Source organism: Onychomys torridus, chromosome 15 (genome assembly GCF_903995425.1).
Source record: "Onychomys torridus chromosome 15, mOncTor1.1, whole genome shotgun sequence".
NCBI lineage: Eukaryota > Metazoa > Chordata > Mammalia > Rodentia > Cricetidae > Onychomys > Onychomys torridus.
Window position 1 is genome coordinate 15879371 of NC_050457.1, and position 15120 is coordinate 15894490.

Below are 15120 nucleotides of genomic sequence, written 5' to 3' on the forward strand. Positions count from 1 at the left end.
AATGAGACAATTATAGACTACAATATAATACAGTATTCTCTGTGTTGCTGTGTATGTGCCCTAGTTAGTCCCTCTATCCTAATGGTTTTCAGCGGAGTGACTGAACAGAGGGCTTTTGCATGCCAGGCGACTGTCCTACCACTGAGCATCCTCACCCCTGATTTTAAATATTGCACATGCCCAGCATAACGTGCTCCTCGAGGAAGGAAGAGGCACCCATTCACACAAGGGAAAGTATGGCTAGATCCTACATACACAAAGGAGTGTGCAGCCTTGGGTTAACCTCTGTAGATGAGGCCACAGTAGGCTGCAGAGGTAAGCAGTGGACAGTAGTTCTCAGTCTCTGTGTCCACTAGACCAGGGTGTGACCTGGATGGTGACAGGTGACCTGCCTTAGGCACTGGATCTGAGAAGTGACTCTCAAAGGTCTGCTTGCGATGTGACAAGAACCAGGAGAAATGAGGGCCGTGTCCACAGGCTCTGTGGGGAACTCCTCCAGACACGGAACAAGCTTTCATCCTGCTTCCTGTTTCCTATCAGGGCTGGTGTGCAGAGCTAGGGGAAGACACCTACAGCAGGATTCGGGGGTCACAGCACCTCCATTACAGAAGGGCAGACAGACAAAAATGTTCCTTGATAAAAAAGAGCTGGACTACATGGGACAGATGAGAAGATGAGAAAACAAGATTGAAGAAAATAAACCAGTGTTTACATGGACGCAGTGATGAGTATTTGGACGGACTTGAAAACACTTCATGTAGAAGACTCTCCACTACTTCACCAAGTAATCCAGAATTTAACTGGAATTATACTTTGTTTCTTTGCAACTTTGTTAGAACACTGGTTTATATTCCAGTTTTCCCAGTAAGAATTTAAAAGTGAATAATAGCAATAATCTAAATGTTTCCATTATGGTCTTAAATGATTGATAAAGGGCAAATAAGTAACAATGAGAGCTTGTGAGATGGGATCCCATGCATCTTAAAGTCAAGCTGAGCATCACAGTAACTTGTCTCATATGCAAATAGTGAAATAAGAGTGTAGACATGACCAAGAAGTAAAATGTGTGTAGGAAAAACACTTATCAATTGGATGAAGGCAAACCCTTCATATTAATTTTCAAAGACAACACCCATTCTAAGAAATATTTGATATATAAACATCAGGATGCGATGTCCTTCAATTACTAAAAACAACAGCCTGTAGTCTGCCCACCCCAAGTGGTACTACTGTCATAAGTAATACCAGGTGACAGACAAGCTGCACTCTTAAAACAGGCTGCTCCCTCACTCCAATCTTTCCTTCTTTGCTTACTACAAGTCATTTTTAATCAACTAGCCTTTGCGTCATCCTGACCTGATTCTGCAGGATTTCCAGATTCCTCAACGTTGTTCCATTAATTCTCATGAATTCCATTCCACTTGACAGTTGTTTAAAATGCCTGAAAAAGACAGAATGTAACAAGCCCACAGGTGAGCACACACATTTTAATTAGGAACTAGAAACAACGCAATAATACTAGATGAAAATCAGCATTTTCATAGGAAACCAACCCAAAAGGAACAAGACGAGAGGCTACAGGATCCTGTCTTCACTGATGTCCTCGCTGTTACACCGAGAACACAGAAAGGCAAGGGAAAGGGACAATGTTGCATGTGTGCTCCCATTTCTAAGAACAGAAGCAAGTAGACTTCTATCACTCGCAGAGGGCATGGTGGTTTCTTCACACAAAACTATGCAATTAACTACACAAGTCAACATACCTAAGACCTCCCTTATTCTCCAGCATGGGAATATCTTAGTAAAAACTTTAAAATCTTTTACCCAGCATTCCAAGGTATGCAACAAATGTTTCTTACTCTGTAATTAACAATACATATAATGTGGCCAATGTTTAGTGAGTGTAAAACAGAAAAGTAGCAAAAGGGATTTCTTTAAACACAGTGAAAGGATCCATACACTCCTTATGTTCCTGCAACTCCCAGAAAAACTTACTAATTTCAAATTAACCTTGATAACTGATATTAAAACACATGTACAATTCTAATTCACGCAAAGAAAGTATTAATCAAAACATTACTAATACAGTAACTCAATTTTCCTTATCAGCTAATGCAACAGTGTTAGGAAGAACTAGTAACTGCCGGCTTGCTTTGGTTGTTTTTTGTATCAATTTCACTATGTAGCTCAACCTGGGCTTAAATTTGTGATCCTCCTGCCTCTGCCACCCAAGTACTGTGATTACAAACATGTGCCACCACGTCTTACTACTGATGGCTTACTTTCAAGGGGAGAAAAGTAATGTCCAGTCATTAAACTACATGGAAGGAATGTGTTCGTGTTTACACCACATCCTGATAGCACTTCTGGGGTGAGGAGATTTAAGTAAACTCCCATTTCCCAAGCCACCTATAGAAACACAGAGAATGTACAATCAGAGTCAAGGTTGCAGTGCTCATGAAAGGACCTCTTTGCTTCTAGGAGCAATTTACCTATGGGAAGTTTACTCTGCCTTTCCAAGATGAGAACTTAATGGTCAGAGGGCGACAACCCTGAAAGTGACTGACAGCACACGTGTGTGGCCTTTTCTCCCGCCTCAGAGCTGTTAAGTGTCCTCAAAGACAGTAATTTGAACTGCAACTGCACTGTGCTTAATGGACCCGAGCTCCCTGGAGGCAAGGATTCCCAGTTTAAGCCTACTCATCTTCTTCTACCACAGGTAGTAAAGCACAGCTGCTTAGTGAATGTCCCCCACCTTCCTAAGGAAAACTGCTTTAGGTTTGTTTTCCCCAAATCATAAAGCCCCACAAATGTCTGTGAAGGCCCCAAGCACAGTTATAAACGATAAAACATCATTTACAAGGAGAATCAATTAGGCAGTGTTTGACTGTTTAGCTAACAGGTGTTCATGCAAATTCACAGTCAAAGATCCAAATCAGAAGGGCTGGCAGCCTGACTCTGCGGTGGTACCTAACCAGCTACTCATCTGTATAGAAATGGAGCCAGCTGTGATGGTTCCTGCTCCTGACAGGGTAAACTAACTACATCTGAACACTGACCAGTTAACATGTGGGGGCCCTTGTCAGACACAGATCCTCAATAGGCACTTAGTTACCACTCTAGTCATGTGGATTGCTATAATGAAATACCTTAGGCTTGGCAATCTGTAAACAAGAGAAATTTACTGCTCACAGTTCTGGGGCCTGGAAGTTAAAGACCAAGGAGCCAACAAATCTTGAGTCTGCAAGGGTCTGTTCCTCACAGACAGTGTGGCTAGGGGTCCACGGGGCTCTTTTATAAAAGCACTAAATGGCCTCTTCACCTCCTGAGGGCGTCACCTGTCAATGGCACCACATCCAGAAGGAAGAAATTGGTAATTCGAATCTGGGGGGTTATGGAGTTGGCATGAGACAAACTCTGAAAGAAGCTATAATGCAGCATCCTGGGTGGCTCCATCACTCAACACAAAGAATGAGAAATAAATTTGGACTGGTGGATTAAAAGTCAAATGAAAATGTATAGATGATTCAAAAATATTCCTCAGTTGCCCACACCCTCACATGCTCAATGTAATAATCCCATGAGCCCAAGGTCTATACCCGGAGAGATGATGTTTGAAGCTTAGGAGTCTAGAAGCATCCTCTGGTCCACCAGCTATCCTGATCCTAACAGTGAAATGCTGCTCCTACCATCTGACATACAAGGGAGCCACTTAAGTAAAGTGTTGTCAGAAAACAAAAAGTAAAAGAACTTGAAATTTGGAGAGCTTTCTGAGTGCCTACCTGCCAAGAAGTAGCCACAAATGTGGCTGAATTTGGTCTGGACAAGGGATCAGGAAGGAGGCTTGGAGGCTCAGCTGCATATAACTGCTAGATGCTTTCAATACCAACAATATGAAAAAGAAACCAGTAGATGAACCACCAAAGTGGCAGTGTTAGTTCAGAATGCTTTAAACACAGTATTGATGTGGTGAGCACATGGAATTGTGTTTGACTGGTTGGCCATAAGCCCTGTGTCACTGTTTTTCTTTTTGTTCTAATTGAACAAGGAATCTAAATTCCAAACTGGATACAGTAAAGAGGTGTTTCATTAAGCTGACATCTCCACTGACCTGAATAAGATATCAACCAGACTGACTCCTAAAGCACGTAAATACTAAGCAGCATGGAAGACTTGCTGTGCTCTGGGAACTTCACAAGTTTGGGGGTCAGAACTCTGGAGTGGAGCTTGGACTATTCCTTCCAAATGTTGTAATAATAATAATAATAATAATAATAATAATAATAATAATTACTATTATTATTATTATTTCCCTCTTGCCTCTGGCTATTTCCATGGGATTTGTACACATTTTGAAGATTCTATCTGCTAGCATCCTCAGGTACTCAACAATATATAGTATGTGATCACTGGTCTAAAATACTCAAGCAATTCTGAATTATTTATACTCATAGAAGATGCCAGAGTTTGTGTGCCTTGATATGAACCTCATAAGCAATATCTAGCAGAGCTCATGCTGGGTGAATCTGGAGAGAAATCCTATGAACCATATGGGAAAAGACTTCATTAATAGTTCAGCAACAGAAATATACAGGGTGTTCTCTGTCCTCAAGCTTTAAAAGAGGGGAAATAACCATGACAAAACTTGCTGAGGGAATGTGAGGGGCTTCATTACTCCTACTCTACTTTCTGGAGGCAGGGGGAGAAGCCCAAATTTCTGAAGAGTAGTCATAACGCATACCTTATGTGAATGGCCAGTCAACTACAGAGAGCCATTTCAAATACTACTTTAAAATAGAAACAGGAATCAAAACACTCTCCTATGTCACACGTCAAAGAACAAAGGAGCTCTACGGATTTTAGAGTCAATCGATTCATCGTGTATTTAACTGTGGGCCTGTTAATAATTTGTGGATTTTAAGATGCACAGGAGACTAAAACCTCAGTTTCATTGTCCATTCACTTCTACTTGATTCATGACTAAGCAAACAACTGGCATTTCCTTGATGCCTATTAAACCTATTAAAGAGGGAAACAAAGGCAGATACCCAGCTCTACCGCCACCACCACCACCACCAGGTTCAGTGAGAAAGTCCATAGAATGGGGAAAACTACTGCCAGCTATACATCACATACAGGATTAATAACCAGAATGTACAAAGTATTGAGAAAACCAACAACCCAATCAAAAAGGGGTGGGGTTAGATGTAAACAGGGTTCTCAAAAGAAGAAAAAAATGGCTAAGAAATACCATTGCTTAGCAATCAGGGCAGTGTAAGTCAAAACTACCTTGAGATTTGATCACACCCCAGTTAAAATGGCTAAGAAAACCAATGGGACACATGCTGGCAAGGACGCAGAACAAGCCCTTCTCCACTGCTGGTGGGCGTGCACACTGCTACAGCAAGATGGGAGTCAGTGTGGAGAGTCCTCCAAAGCATGGACTTTGGCAGTGATGGCAGTGAGTTTATAGATTGTGAGGACCTGATCTCCCTGGCATTGCCTTCCAGTTTATGAACCTGGGGTGTCTTCCAGCCTATGAACCTGGGGTGCCTTTCCACTTATTTTGGTGCTCTCTCTTTTCAACCATTTTATAGTTTTCAGAATACAGACTCTGACTTCCGTTACATTCACTCTTATTCTACTTGAAGTTCTAACCAAACAGATCTTAAAAGAGCTACCAAAAATGGAAACAAATGCATTTCCAACAATAAAAATGCCAATTCCTTCAGAATTTAAGAATTTAGTAACCATGAAATTCTGTCACAACTACGTCAGGCAGCTTTACATTACTGTGGCAAAATGCATAGGAAAGGCTGAGTGTGGCTCACGGTCTCAGAGGCATCAAAACAGTCGCATGGCTCCATGACATTTGGGCCTCATGGCATCCAGGCAGTACAGCAGGACTAGGGAGCAAGGACAGAGCCAGAGCCAGGATCCCAATATCCTCTTCAGAGGTGCACTCCTGATAATCTCCCTCCACTGAGCCCTGTCTCATGAAGGTTACATCACTTCCCAACAATACAGACTTGGGACCAAACTCTTAAAACATGGGCCTTTGTGGATATTCAGCACCCAAACTATAGTAAAAACTCTCTAGTATTACAGTCTCTCTACACTACAATGCTGTCTTGCTCTACAACAAACCTAAAAACAATTCTGTAACTTCAAAAATTTTGTTACTTAACAAAACCCCCTTTCACCTGTGCTTATAAACAACTCCTAACATGGTTGGTTTAGGTGTATTTGGTTTTTTTTAAGACCTCCTTAAAAATAAAACTCTGTTGTAAAGCACAGTAACCTTCCAGTGAATGCATATCAAGGTCTCTACGAGACACAGCAATTTCTGTGAAAGCCTTTGCTAAACAAAGCAAAGTTCAATTTAATTTTTCCCTAATAGCCTCGTTCTTGAAGAAAGAGTTCACAAGTTCAGTAAGTGACACAACTGAATTTTATGTCCAAGGAGCTTAGGTGACTCTCTTCTTCCAAAGCACAGAGCCCACAGAATTACACTTTCAGGATGACCTTCCAAGGGCAGCTACCTACGGAACGCCTCGACTACATTTCTGTTTAAGCAAAACAGTACCAGCTTGGTCACCATCTTTGTATGTTAATCTTGGTTTCCAATGACATTTCAGCAATGGTGAGTCAAGTCCACCTTGAGATAAGCAATGTCTTCCTTTCTTCACTAATCCTGTCTTTACTATCTGCCTACAAAGGGTTGTTGGGGGTATACACAAAGGAGGGCCTGACACCTTGAAGCTCTTTACATCTTTTTTGTCTTTTGAAGTATAGAATCACTGAAAAGGCAAACAATTAGAGGTGTACTAAGTCACTACCCTGATCACTTCACAAAGGTGCCTCCAAGTACATACAGAGAAAATGTCACATATATGCAAAGGGGAAACTCAGCTTCACTCGATTTTATGCAAAGATCCACCATATCATTCAAAATGAAGCTTTTCAAAGTTTAGTACACAAAGTTCGTGTTTTATTACTTAGAGCTACTGTTACTTCCAACTAAATAGGGAGAATATAGCCTTTCATCGACACCAGAGCCTGGTTTACAACAGAAGTATCCTCATTCCTGTGTCTGCTCCATTCACAGGCTCCTGCTGTGCAAATCTGATGGTCTGTGCCTCGTCACCTACTCTCTAAGAGACCAAAGGGTCAGCCACACAAATGATCTACTCAATAAGTCTGTCTTTGGAGCTTAGAGTACAGTCCAATGAGCTATAATCCTAGGCTCCAAACCTTTTAAAAATACAACCTTGCAGCCACACTAAAACATGGAATAGTTAACCTTAACTGTCAAGCTGACTGGGCTGCTTAGGATATATGAAGGCCCCTTATGATTGTTTGCAAAGACTTCCAAAGACTAGGTTAGGGAAGTCCCAACCTAGTGAGCAGGTTAACCCTGGATGTGTTCACAAGAAAGTGGGCTGTTTGAGGGTGTAGGCCCCCATGCCATGATGTGAACTGCTCCTCTACACCCTCGCCACCATGACAGACTGACACCTCTAAGGCTATAAACAAAAGTAATTTTTCTTCTTGTAAGCTGTTCTTTCAGGTATGTTAGGCACAATGATGAAAAGTCATTACTGCACATGTACAGAATAATCTATACACAGATTTAAAAAAAAATGAATCAATTATAATCCCACTATACTACTTCCTCTGCAAAGCCTTGTTTTCCTTTCTTCTCCATGGGGGGAAAAAATCACTGCTCTGAAATTGTTCATCAACCCCATCCATTTCTCACTACTTTTCTTTTTTTTTTTTAAGATTTATTTATTTATTATGTATACAGAAGAGGGTGCCAGATCTCATTACAGATGGTTGTGAGGCACCATGTGGGTGCTGGGAATTGAACTCAGGACCTCTGGAAGAGCAGTTGGTGCTCTTAACCTCTAAGCCCAAACTTTACTTTTTTTTTTTTTTTTTTGAGCTGAGGATCAAACCCAGGGCCTTGCGCTTGCTAGGCAAGCACTCTACCACTGAGCTAAATCCCCAACCACCTACTTTTCTTAAATATGTTCTATTCTGTTCTAGAAGCTTCTAACTTCATAAAATAAAATGTGTCTAATCTTAGTCTTGATTCACTGTTCATAAAGATTTTAATGCTGAATCATGCTGGTCATTTTCTTGGTTTTACATTACTCGGCACAAATCTGACACAATAAATCTACTTTCCTCTTGGTGGACATTTAGGTGGTATAAATAAAACAAAACATTCCAGGGAAATAATAGTTTATTTTATTAAAACACACACCAAAACCACCACAAAATTCCCAAGGAACCTGCTCTTCTTCCACTCCCCACAGTAATTTCTTTGTTACAAGCTTTGGGTAATGCTGTTTTACTGAGCTAGCTCCCATCTGCTCCACTACCTCTGCAGAATGGGAAGGAGCTTGCTCATGCAGAATCTATAACAGTGATTCTTGACAGAGCCACCAACAAGCTGGTGGAGGTGCAGTACATAAAGGCAAGAGGATTACCAATGCCTTCTTTTGCACACTGGTTATTAAGATGGTATTTTCCTAGAATGTCAGTGATCAGGTTTGAAATTTCTAAAATGTACAAACTTGATCGCTTTTACAAAAATCTCTCTAAAGTAGCTGGCTACTTTAATCTCCAACTTTGTGGTCTATGAAATAACTGAAACCTAAAATAAGAAAATTTGGGGCTTTTCAAATTTTTTGTGTGGTATGCAGGTATGTAACAATTTTTATGTATATGTGCAGTTGAGTGTGCACATGGATGTAGAGACCCACCTGGCACTGACATCAGTTCTGAGAATATGAACTCCTGGTTCAAATGCCTGAGTGGCAAGTGCTTGAACTCTGAGGAGTGTCCTCAACCTCCATAAAAAGTGAAAATGTATTCATCCTTTGTAATACTAATTCTTAATCTGGTCAAAATGCAGCTTTATAGGGAGAATAATTTATCACATATCTATAACAAACACAGTTTGACAGTATAATTAATAGCTATTTTTATTATTCCAACAACAGTACAAGGCAGTTCATCCTTGTACTCTAGAGGTAAGCCTCTGAGTATAATCCCTGCTGTGGTAGTTTGAATGAAAATGAGCCCCACAGGCCCACAGATTGGAATGCTTAGTCACCAGGGAGCAGATCTGTGAGAGGATTAGAAGGGTTAGGATGAGTGGCCTTGTTGGAGGAGGTGTGTCACTGAGGTGGGCTCTGAGGTTTCAAACGCCCACACCAGACTCCAGTGTCTCTCTCAGCCTGCTGCCTGTGGATCAGGATGTAAAGTTCTCAGACACTTCTCCAGCACCATGCTGGCCTGTGTACTGCCATGCTCCCTGCCATGATGATCATGGACTCGCCCTATGAAACGGTAAGCAAGCCCCCAATTAAATGCTTTCTTTTATAACAGTTACCTTGGCCATGGTCTCTTTTCACTGCAATGGAACAGTGACCAGGACACCACCAAATGTGTCACATAAAACATTCTGACTATAAGTCTCCTCCCGAATTTTTTTTTTTTTTTTTTAAGATTTCAAGACAGTACTTACTCTGGTTTAGACAGCATCTTTTCCAGGTTAAACTCCTTGAGGTATCTTATTATGGCAGCCAAGGAGCAGATCACAGGCTTCTCCAAGTTAATGACACCAGAGAAACTCTGAGAACCTAAAAACAAAATATGTATCCTCAATATTATTATTTCTAATAAAAATACATTAAGCAATTCTCATCTATAACAATAATAATTTACATCACGTGTACTAGGGAGGTATTTTGAAACCAAATGGTGATCACAAATAGATAACTTGTGATATGGACAAAAAAAGACATTTCTTGATAGACTAAATCACTTTTGGAAAATAACATTTTTTTTCAAATCAGAAAAATGTTTAAATACTTTCACTATAAATAATCTGACCTATATGTCAAGGATGTGTATATAAGAAGGTAAATTGACAAATATTTGCAATGGTTAAAAAAAAAACTATACTCAACCCAAATCAACATCCATAGGGCAACAATTAAATAAATCTTGGTAAATCCTGACTATGATATGCCCTTTGAGAAATTCTCTGGCTAACACGAAAGCTGTTCACAGCACCTCGATACAGCCTTGGGCAGAGACCTGTATAGCCAACCTCATGCCTTCCCGTGAATATCACAACAGCTCCCATGAATATTCCATCCAGTCACCTGCTCCATCCTGCACCCTCTCGAGTATTCGTAATGCAACCAAAGGAACTCTTTTTAACATGGATCTAAAACCATTAGACAACTTCACTCAAAACAGCCCACATCCCCCAACTCAGCAGTAGTTATCATCAAGTCTGAAACCACCAGGCCCTACAGGATCTATCTTCCCTCTCTTCTAATGGTAAGCTCGCTCCTCCTCTCCTCCTCTCTGTTACCCTGTCCATTTGTGCAGACTCCTGCTGTCCCTTACCCCAGCCAGTACTGTGCCCTGTAAGCTCTTCTGTGCCCACTGCTGCCTCTGTGGGAAACACTACTGTTCTGCATGTCTTGATGGCTCACCTCCCCCATTCCAACTCCTTATTCTCTGTCCACGTCTCTCACACGCCATCTTCTCAGCAAGGCTTTCCTTTGTTATCCTGTTGAAAGTTCAACCCTCTTCTCTACCTTACTTTCTGCTTAGTGTTTCTCACCACCTAACATGCTAACTATGAATGCTACACAGACACAGCAGGTTCATTCACAAGACACTTCTAAAGGATGACACCGAACTGTCAATGATGACCCCTTGATAGACAAGTGACCAGGACAGGAATGTCTCCATTTTTCTTTATACACAACTGTGTTGTTTGACGTCTTTTACAAAAATTAGAAAGTATTACAACATGATCTTTGTACATCACTAATGTAATGCTTCATTACTTAACTAAAGCTGTTCATAAACCTAGGGCAGTATTTTTCAACCTGTGAGTCATGACCCCTTTTGGGGTCGAATGACCTTTCACAGGGGTTGCCTAAGGCCATCAGAAAATACAGATATTTAAAAACACAGAAGACAGCTTATGCTGGAGAGGATGTGGAGCAAGGGGAACTCTCCTCCACTGCTGGTGGGAATACAAGCTTGTACAGCCACTTTGGAAATCAATATGGCGCTTCCTTAGAAAATTGGGAATCCATCTCCCCCAAGACCCAGCTGTAGCACTCTTGGGCATATACCCAAGGAATGCTCAATCATACCACAAGGGCATTTGCTCAGCTATGTTCATATCAGCATTGTTTGTAATAGCCAGAACCTGGAAACAACCTAGATGCCCTTCAACTGAAGAATGGATGAAGAACATATGGTACATATTCACAATGGAGTACTACTCAGCAGAGAAAAACAATGACATCATGAGGTTTGCAGGCAAATGGATGGATCTAGAAAAAATCATCCTGAGTGAGGTAACCCAGACTCAGAAGGACAAACATGGTATGTACTCACTCATAGGAGGATACTAGATGTAAAACAAAGATGACTAGACTGCTACACAACTCCAGGGAGGCTACAGGGATCACCCAATGACAGAGAAATGGATGAGATCTACATGAACAACCTGGAAGACAGTAGGAGTAATGAAGGGCAAGATTTGAGAGAAAGAAAGCTTAGGGGAGCAGGAGATCCCAGCTGGATCAAGAACAGAAAGGGAGAACAAGGAATAACAGACCATGATAAATGAAGACCACATGAAAACAGGAATAGGCAGAATGTTCGAGAGGTAGCCAGAAATTCGCAATGATATATCCTCTGTAGACTGCTGGCAGTGGTCGAGGGAGGGCCTGATCTGACCTAGTCTGGTGATCAGATGACTAAACACCCTAGCAGTCGTCTTGGAACTCTCATCCAATAACTGATGGAAGTGGATGCAGAGATCCTCAGCCAGGCCCCAGGTGGAGCTCCAGGTGTCCAACTGTCGAGAAGGAGGAGGGACTACAAGAGCGTGAATTGTTGAATCCAAGACTGCAAAAAGCACAGGGACAAATAGCCAATTGAATGGAAGCACATGAATTATGAACCAACAGCTGTGGAGCCCCCAGCTGGATCAGGCCCTCTGGATAAGTGAGACAATTGAATAGCTTGATCTGTTTGGGAGGCACCCAGGCTGTGGGACCTGGACCTGTCCTTGGTGCATGAGCTGGCTGTTTGGAACCTTGGGCTTACACAGGGACACATGCTCAGCCTGGAAGGAGGGGACAGGACCTGCCTGTACTGAATCCACCAGGTTTAAATGAGTCCCCAGGGGTGTCTTGGTCCTGGAGGACATGGGAATGGAGGGGAGGGGCTGGGGGGAAGGTGGGAGTGGGGGCGGGGGGGGGGAGGACAGGGGAACCCATGGCTGATGTATAAAATTAAGACACATAATAATAAAAAAACATAAAAAAAAGAAAATACAGATATTTACATTATGATTCATAGCCATAGCAAAATTAGTTGTGAAGCAGCAATGAAAATAATTTTATGGTTGGGGGTGACCACAACATGAGGAACTATATTAAAGGGTCTCAGCAATGGGAAGGTTGAGAACCACTGCTCTAGGGTGTGAAAACTGAAGATCAGCCCTTCTCCTTCAACTGAGAACTCACTTTAAACTTCTAGTTCTATTTCTTGGAAACGAATGTTAGGAGATCATGCTGTCTCCAGTAAAAATTATCCGAAGTCAGTGCATTCATTATATCTGGCTAAGAAAGTACTGGCCTTCCTTGAGTACAATGACTCTTACAATCCAGCATCTTCCTTACAGAGCTCATCAAAAGATTCCTAAAGGGCATGGATCTTCTAAACCAGGACAATTCATATCCACAGATGAGACTCTGTCCCTCACATATAAGTTGTCACCCAGGGAAAGAAAACTTTAGGTCACTGGTGCCATGGACTTCCATAAGGCTGCTCCAAGCACGGCTCACACTAAGAGGACACGTGCCTGGTAGGGAGGCTGCTTTCCATCCCATAACCTTTAAGTCAATCCGAGGCTCAGAAAGGATTCTGTTGTCTTACGTGTGCAACTGAACCTAAGATGAACGAACCCTTGATGCTGGTTCATACCGCTTTCAGAAGTGGGAGACAGGCTCAGACATTCATTAAACTTGATTTAAAGGTATAAGAAACCAGACAATGATGCCTTGGTGACAGGATATGACAAGACAGTAAGGCTTATGCAGGGGCTGGAGACAGGAGGATGGCAGGTGCCCTACAGTGTGTGGCACGGACGGACAGATTTCCTCCCTGTGGGGTGTAATGGGGTGGAGAGAGGGCAAGTCTGTCCTGAGAGAACAAGTCCCTTTTCACCTTGTCACCTGACACAACCTACTGACAGGAACAAGAGTGCATGCAACATACACCCTACTGTGTGAAGCAAATGGGAATTTAACATGTAATGGTTACCACACATACTGAGTCTGCTCACCAATGTGCTGGCACTATAATTCTGCTAACCACCCTTTCAAAGTGCTAGATTTTATCAGAATATTTATCAAACATTCTTTAAAGCAATGACATGAGTCATCTTTAAGGAGGAAGAAAGAAAGGTTGGCCAACTACACCTCCATTAAAAAGCGTTTGTCTAAACCAGCCAGCAGGTGACGGAACAGTCACAAGTGAAAAGGGAAATATTACAGTGGTATCCACATGTTATTAGGCTGTTTTTCTTGTTATGGCTGTTTTATTTTGCTCTTTTCTGCTGAGACTGGGTTTTGCCCCCTAAACCGGTGAGGCTGGCACTAGAAACCGTCTTGCCATGTGCTGAGTGAACAGCCATATGCCAAGCAGGCCCAGCTGCAGTGGCCTTCTAGATGAGCCATGAAGAGGAGGTCTGCCCACGGACGCTCCCACATATTTCTACTCGCTTCCTACTTGTCATTTTACTGAAAGCCGCACTCAGGCCTTCATCCACACCCAGGATCAGTACAACTGAGGACACACGGCCAACGTGAATAAAATACTCACCCCTGCTGTCAACTACCTCTCGGGCATAAAACTCGGTAACTGCCTGGAAAGCATGGCTGTATTCAAAATAAGTGCTATCCATCCTTTCTACTCGAATTCTGTCATCCCGCGTACTGAAAAGAAAAAAATGAAACTTCAAAGACTTACCCATTATCTTGAATTATATACATTAAGGCATCAGTCTTAAACAACAACAACAAAAGGCAGACTCATTCCTTATTGTCTTCAGCACATGTTGAGAACAGGGTGAGAATAAGCCTCCAACTTCATCTGCAAAGCATTCTCATTTCATAAAGTATCTCAGCTGCTCCTGGCATTTTATCTACTGGCATTTTACACCACCAACACACTAACTACTTCATATTGATTATCAAAAAGAACTCATTGAAATCAGAGGCAACTGAACTATAAATATTAATGGAGAAAATTTTAAAAGATTTTAATTTCATCACATGAATTGTTTAGAAATTCTAGCAAACAAAACATTGAATAGTTCATTCTTTAGGGAGCACCTCTGGCCTGGCTGGCTTTGTTCTAAGTCCAGCTTCATCCCAGCCACCAGTCAACTATACAGTCAATTCTACTCAGGTCAGTTCTCTCTTATGTAGCTATGTAACCTTTTAAAATATGAATAAAAGCTTTCATAAAGAGACGAAATCCCATCATCCATACTGGAGAGCTCATTTCCCATGTTTCCTGACTCTCTCCCCCCATCACCTTTCTGTCTCCCATAACTGGGTGGATGGCAGCTATCACCTCACATAGCCCAGATGGACCCTTGCTCAGTCTTTGCTATTCATCTGACCAGACACAAACACATACCACAGACTTATATCAGCTCTTCTTCACCGTACTAGAAACAAATGATACGACTACCCATCTTGTTTTCCTAGGCATTATTTCTTTAAAATCTCTTCATATGTCTATGACTTGTCTATAATTCATTCTTTTGAATGGTGGAAAATATATCATAATATGTTGCTGCAATTTTTTAAAATAATTTATTAATTTTTATTTTATGTGCATTGGTATTTTGTCTGTGTGAGGGTGTGGGAACCCCTGGAACTGGAGTTACAGACAGTTGTGAGCTGCCATGTGGGTGCTGGGAATTGAACCTGGGTCCTCTGGAAGAACAGCCAGTGCTTTTAACCACTAAGCCATTTCTCCAGCCCATGT

At 41.8% G+C, this 15120-nt stretch overlaps 1 protein-coding gene across 1 annotated transcript in view; it reads right to left on the bottom strand.

Moving 5' to 3' along the window:
- Nucleotides 1–15120, bottom strand: part of Msh3 (mutS homolog 3) — a 153542-nt gene that overhangs the window by 79685 nt on the left and 58737 nt on the right. Inside the window, 3 exon segments of the mRNA XM_036206875.1 lie at nucleotides 1357–1441; nucleotides 9542–9656; nucleotides 13945–14057. Of these exon segments, the coding sequence (XP_036062768.1) occupies nucleotides 1357–1441; nucleotides 9542–9656; nucleotides 13945–14057 (313 nt within the window).